General features: G+C 33.8%; 1 protein-coding gene across 1 annotated transcript; it reads left to right on the top strand.

Moving 5' to 3' along the window:
• The first annotated feature begins 2,027 nt into the window (after positions 1 to 2,027).
• LOC108999267 (FAM10 family protein At4g22670-like) lies at positions 2,028 to 6,190 on the top strand. The gene is made up of 11 exons (XM_018976133.2): positions 2,028 to 2,330; positions 2,443 to 2,494; positions 2,597 to 2,752; positions 2,878 to 2,965; positions 3,074 to 3,154; positions 3,289 to 3,353; positions 3,757 to 3,897; positions 4,268 to 4,384; positions 4,471 to 4,695; positions 5,153 to 5,210; positions 5,736 to 6,190. The coding sequence occupies exons 1-11, from the start codon at positions 2,221 to 2,223 to the stop codon at positions 5,831 to 5,833; spliced, it is 1,191 nt and encodes a 396-aa protein (XP_018831678.1). The 5' UTR covers positions 2,028 to 2,220; the 3' UTR covers positions 5,834 to 6,190.
• Positions 6,191 to 7,126: the final 936 nt, after the last annotated feature.

Raw genomic sequence — 7,126 nt, 5'->3', positions numbered from 1 at the left:
ATAAAATTTAAACTGATTTTAATGTTGTAACATAATTACATTTGTTAATTATAAAATGAATTGTAAAATAGTTTTGGAAGAGTTATAGTTGGTTTATTTTTTATTTTATTACAACGGTATGTTATTATCTATCCATCTTTAAATTTCATCATTAAACTCACCCATTCAACTAGGCCACATGGTCAACACCCCAATACTTTCATTTTGATTTATGAGATTACGAGGGGAATGTAAGAGCACTAGCAATGACTTTTATATTATACAAAAAATATAAATTATTTGAAGAATTATTCTAAAAAGGAATTCTATATGATTATGTAAAATGAATTTTAAAATATAATTAGCTACAGTAACCCGCTACATATAGCAGATACTGTTCATCTTGTAAAATTTTGTATTTCAAAAAATCTACTCAACCTCCTACTATTCATACAACCTCCACACTCCACATTATTTTTAATTTTTATTATTTTTTTCTTTTATTAAATATTTATTATATAAATAATGAATAAATAATTTAAAATAATTTAAAAAGAATAAACTCAAAAAAAAATTTAAAAAAAATATTAAAAATTTAAAAAATTTAAAAAAAGTGTAGAGTGTGGAGTGTGGTGGAGGTTGTGTAGCAAAGCTCAAACACATATATTTCACTTTCTTCTAAAAAATATCTTGGAAATATTTTTAAACAAATTTTTTCATATTTTGATTTTATTTTTAATTTTTATTTGGCTTATATATATATTTTTTTACGTGTATAAGACTGAATTATTTTACATTGTATATAAAAACAAATTGCAATATAAAAGAATATATGGATATTGTAAATTTATTAGTAGAAATAAAATATTTTAAAAGAATAAAAAAAGAATATTTAAATAGTATAGATAAAAAATAGATAAGCTGATAGATGATATATTATAAAAGTCAGAATATAAAATAAAAAAAATAAATTTTAATAATGTATTTTAAAAAAAATGATAAATAATTCATTAGAAGTGATCTAATAATTTTATGAGATGTCCAAAGCTCCATTTTGTAATATATTCATTCGGTATAAATGAGAGTTTTTAATAAAATCAAAATACTTTCCTCTTTTAAAATAAAGGAGAAAATATAATAGATCTCACCGCTGGAGGAAGTGACAAAATAATAGATATTGTGCGGCTCTTTCTTCTAGTTCTACTACTTTTAGTACATGATTGAGATTGTGTTGAAAAATATAATTTATAATTTATAATTTAAGTAATAAATTATATTATTAAAAATTTATTTATTGTCTAATAATTACATATTTAAAATACTTTTAAACACATTATGTTTATTTAAAAACAAATTAAAAAAATATTTTTTGAAGTAGAAATGACGATTATTTGAATTTTTAAAGATTATAACCATATCTTTTAAAATTTAAAAGTTGTAATTATCTAAAAATTATATAAATATTTTTATCTATTGATAATTTTTTTTAAAATTTGAATTATGTTTTGTATTATCCAAAAAAGGTACATTTAAAAAAAATATAAAAAAATATGTAACATTCAAACATCTTAATTTTTCTATTAAAAAACTTTTAAAGTCATTTAAGAACTCTTTAAAACTTTTACCGAAGCTAGAACTTATGTATGTATTGGAGGAACAATCTTTGTAGAGAGTAAAAAATAAAATAAAATAATCGAACGTTTAATTTTGATGGGATAAATTCATGGGATTAAATATTATTTTTTTGTTTTTTTTATCATAATAAATATTTGTGAAATAACTCTGCAAGAACAAAACAAATATATTATTAGTAAAAGTTGAAGATAACTATAAGTCTATAACATATAATATAACTCGGTAATTTAAATATCCATGCACTACATATTTGTAATGATACCAAAATAATTATTACGTCATCTTGAGTAATCTAACTTTTAATTCGATTTATTGTTAGTGTGATCAATTTTAAAGTGATTTAAAATATCACTTAATAAAAATTATTTAACAGGGGTCATTAAAAATGATAATGATAATATCAAAAGAAAAAGAAAAAGAGTTCCCAATAGAAGCTACCAGATCTGGAAGAGGCTGGCTAGTGGCTAGTCCAAGTGAGGCAAGTCCCAGACTCCCAGTCTCAAGTCTTTGCCACTTCCCGCTAACGTTAGAAACGAAAGACCGAAAGAAGAAAAAAGCTCAGAACCAAAAAGGCCTTCGGAATCAAATCGAAGTGAACCAGAGAGAATGGACGAGTCGAAGCTGAACCAATTGAAGCAATTCGTCGAGCAGTGCAAGTCCGATCCCTCCATTCTCAGCGACCCTTCTTTCTCTTTCTTCCGCGACTACCTCATAAGGTAATTGCATAAATTAATTCATTCCTCATTTTCCATTTCTGCTGATTAAAGCAAAACAAACCAGAGATGACCTTTTCATTTCCTTTTTCTCTGCTTGTTTGTATCCAAACAGCCTCGGTGCCCAGCTCCCTCCTTCCGCGTACAAGCACGGCGACTCCAAATCCGTACTCTCTCGCCGCTCTTTGTAATTTTTAGGGTTTATCACATATTTTTTTTAGAACTATTTGCAACTATATGTATGTAAATATTTGTGATCGGGAGTGCAGAAGAGCTTTGTAGTGGAGGAGAGCGACGAGGACGTGGCGGACACGGATGTCGGGAAAGGGAATGCGGACGATGAAGAAGAGGAGGACGAGATAGTCGAGTCCGATATCGAGCTCGAGGGCGAGACGGTGGAGCCTGATAATGATCCTCCGCAGAAGGTCTTTTTTTTTTCCTCTTAGAATCTAAATTACATTTTAATTCCACCATGCTATTTTTTTTTTTTTTTGGGGGGGGGGGGGTTTCTGTATAACAACGATATATGGATGATATTATATGCTTGCAGATGGGAGATCCATCTGTCGAGGTCACCGAGGAGAGCCGTGATGCCGCGCAAACTGCTAAGGCCAAAGCCATGGAAGCCATTTCTGAAGGTATAGATAAGTATATATAGAACTTATGAATATTAAATGTGTATAACCGACAAGTATGTTGCGAGGCATTTTGCATTTTGTGAATGGTGTAGTTTTGTGGAAATGTAGGTAACGTGGAGGAAGCGATCGAGAATCTCACGGAGGCTATTTTGCTCAATCCAACATCAGCCATCATGTACGCGACCAGAGGTACGATTTGGGTTGGGTGGGTGTGCGTAGCGGAATATTATTCTCACTATGTTATATGTTTGGGTTTAAATTTCTGAGTTAATTTTTGGCTTATTAAACTGTTAATTTGGATTTCATGTTATGCTTTTTTACAGCTAGCGTCTATGTCAAGATGAAGAAACCAAATGCAGCTATCCGTGATGCCAATGCTGCTTTGGAGGTTGGTATTGTTTCCTTGTATGCCACGAAGCATGTTATTTTACTTCTCCATATGGTTCACACACAAGCAACAATATGCATGCTTACAAATACGTAGCATTATAGATTAAAAAGCACTGATCCTAACTTCATCAAACAACATACTTTAGAAGAAAAAAAAAAAAAAACTTGATCAAACATACATATACACAAGCATGCACATTGTATTCTTATTTTGATACAACATGACCCAAACAAATGCTTGGTGAAGCCAAGCATTGGGTCTATGGTGTTTTTGTTTGGAAGCATGTTTTATTCATTTGAGTTCATATGCTTGGTGAAGCCACATATTCAAATGTGAGTTTTAGAGCTAGTTGCAATGTGGGATGTGATATTCTGAGAAGGTGAGTTTTACTTTTCTGCAGATTAATCCAGATTCTGCTAAAGGTTACAAGACTCGTGGCATGGCGCAAGCAATGCTTGGTCAATGGGAAGATGCTGCAAAGGATCTTCATCTGGCATCAAAGTTAGACTATGATGAGGAAATCAATGCTGTTTTGAAGAAGGTTTCCTCTCTCTCTCTCTCTCTCTCTCTCTCTCTCTCTCATGCACACATGCACAGAGTTAAATGAGTATTTATATGGTTGGCTGGCTTTAGGTTTAGAATGTGTTTTACCATTATGTTGATACCATTGTGTGGTTCTTGTGCTGTGTAGTTGTATCATATAGTGTTAATGAGGTACTCTCAGAGTTTCAATGTAAGTTGTAAGAATTAGGACTACATGTGTGGAGCAAAAATTTATATATTGGCAATAATTTAATTATATATTTTGAGATGCTCATCACTATTTGTCAATGCATATAAATTGGCATATTGTTGCGTAAGTCTTGAATTGTTTACTCTCTCTCTCTCTCTCTCTCCCTCGGATTTTCCAGGTGGGACCAAATGTGCACAGGATTGAGGAACATCGTCGGAAGTATGAAAGGTTGCACAAGGAAAGAGAGGAAAGAAAGATTGAGCGTGAAAGACGTCGTCGCCGTGCTGAAGCTCAGGTAAGCTGTTTTGGGTGGCTCCTACCAAAATTATCCACTATCTTTTTGCTACAAGACTAAGAATTTGCTTGCACATTCTGTTCAAGGCTGCATACGAGAAGGCTAAGAAGCAAGAGCAGTCATCTTCCAGTAAGAAACATGAAGGGATGCCAGGCTTTCCAGGGGGGATGCCGGGAGGCTTTCCGGGGGGGATGCCGGGAGGCTTTCCAGGGGGGATGCCGGGAGGCTTCCCAGGAGGGATGCCGGGAGGTTTCCCTGGTAGCATGCCAGGAGGGGTGCCTGGAAATGTTGATTTTAGCAAAATATTGAATGTGAGTTTGATGGTACTTTGTATTTTTTTTTTTTTGTGAATGTTGCCAATGTTTCTAGTTAATTAGTATATGTAGGTCTGAATATTTGACAAGATACGGAAGGTATGCACGGGAAGATAACAAATAGAACCTCAATGTTGGACTGGATAATACACCATGATATTCTTCTTAACTAGGTGTCTCTTTTGTATCCTTCCTGTATACTCGGTCTTTTGCCAAGATTCTATTAATAAGTTCTTTCTTATAAAAAAAAAAATTGACAAGATATTACTGATGTTTGCAATTTCATTTTTGGCTTTAATACACAGGGAAAAAAAACTTAAAACACAATGAGCTATGTCCTGTATATGTTCCGTCTCTTCCTCCATAGGGTTATATTAATTCAGCATTTAAATCTGGGATGTGTATCATAGACTGTTTCTTTGATGCATTTTTGTTTTTGATTTTTATTTGATAGGACCCTGAGCTGATGACAGCATTTAGTGATCCAGAAGTCATGGCTGCTCTTCAAGATGGTACATTTTCTATTCCCATATCCTTTGATTTCTGGTATGATTATTTCACTTACCGTCTCTCCTTGAACTGCACAGATTGTAGTTTAAAAAAAATGGTTGGATTAAGTAGATCTGTCACGGTTTGTGCACATGTGAAAGCTGCTTAACTCTTTTTTTTTTTAAGAAGAGGGACGGTACTCCCAATTTTATTAATACCCTTTCTCTTATGATAGAGGAATACCTTTTACAAGCGGTGTAAGAGCTTTGGGGGTTACATAAATCCCAAAACCAAAGCTTTTGTAAAATCATGCATTCTTAGAGAAAAAACTATTACTGCATTTCCAAACTTCCAAAGTATCTATTACAAAAACAGAAATAAAGCAAAGATTCAAAAGTACTTTTTCTATCTAAAATTTGGTAAACTAGATTTAATTACTTACCGTGCTGTATCATTGACAGTATCTAGAACTCCCATCGCCCCGGAATGGTCGCAATGCCGTATACCTTGTCTGACTGTCTTTCCTGTTCTTTGTGATGATTTTGCAGTAATGAAGAACCCTGCAAATCTGGCAAAGCATCAAGCTAATCCCAAGGTGGCTCCCGTGATTGCTAAGATGATGGGCAAATTTGGAGGACCTCAGTAAGCTGTTTTAAGATCGAAATAGTGATTGTGGGAGATCTACCATCTGGAAGTTGAGGTAGGCAGGATCTTTCACTATACATTGAGGTTGTATTAACCATTCCAACATCGAAAACCATGGTGGTACGAATGATGTGTGGCTGTTTCGGATTTACCAATTTAGACCTTGTTGTAATTGAATGCTGATTTTGATAATCTATCTTGCCGATATGTGCTGGTAAGGCAGTATGTATTTTTAGTACTCTAGGAATGCGTTTGTCGGACACACTTGTACCTCTCCGATTCAGTTTTCTTCAGGTCGGTCTTTCTACATAAAAATTATTGATAGATTGGATCGCCCGTTCTTGGGCTTGGGCTTGCAGCCTATGTTCAAATCAGGTCATGACCATCGTGTGTGTGTGTCTATATATAATTCTCCTCAGCAACTCTACACAACGTACCTGCTGAGAGAGAGAGAATAAAAAATAAAATTCAGAATGTAGTGTGGGGGTAACTTTATATATATACATATATTAATTATTCATGAGAGTACTATCTAAAAGAGCATAGCAACCCATAGATAAGACTGCACCAACACCAAGTACAATGGCAGAAGCCGAGAAATAGCACTCAAAGCTGCCCAACAATGCTGATGATCAATGACATCGCTTGACGTTATAACATTAGACTCTTAACTTTTTATTTTAATTTTGATAAAACAAGTCTTCTTTCTCTTATTAGACTGTCCCTTTTTATTTTATCAAAGCTTCGTGGATGGGGTGTCTGGTCAATAATGGACTCTATGGCCTATGCCGCCCCTAACAATAAGCGTACGTTAATATTATAACACTCATGTACCAACAAAGAACAAAAATAATTATATATATATATATATATATATATATATAATAAGCTAGAGTGACGATCCCATGAAATTGTGGACGATTTTCTTCGTCGGTATGATATTTTTACGCTGAATTGTACGCTGTCGGTAAGTAGTAGCCGCCGATCGAGGGGTCGTTTTGGTCTGGTATGCACTTGATCATCAGCGTCATAATAGCGTTCTAGAGTGGTATATACTGTCAGCCTTGCCCATAAAATCCCACTCGATGACAGTTTGACACCATTTTAAGCCAAGTAATTATATTGCTCCTTAATGATGATGGCTAGCCTTGAGATGGGTTTACTTTTAATCCTAATCTGTTTTAATTGACAAGCTTGGCACCATTAATTTCCATAAATTATTTGCTTACGGATGCGTCATAATGTTGGGTAAGAAAATATTGCCTTGCTCACGACCCAACAGTCAACCCATCTC

Source organism: Juglans regia, chromosome 9, assembly GCF_001411555.2.
Source record: "Juglans regia cultivar Chandler chromosome 9, Walnut 2.0, whole genome shotgun sequence".
In the NCBI taxonomy this organism is placed as follows: domain Eukaryota; kingdom Viridiplantae; phylum Streptophyta; class Magnoliopsida; order Fagales; family Juglandaceae; genus Juglans; species Juglans regia.
This window is presented reverse-complemented; position numbering and strand designations above follow the sequence as displayed.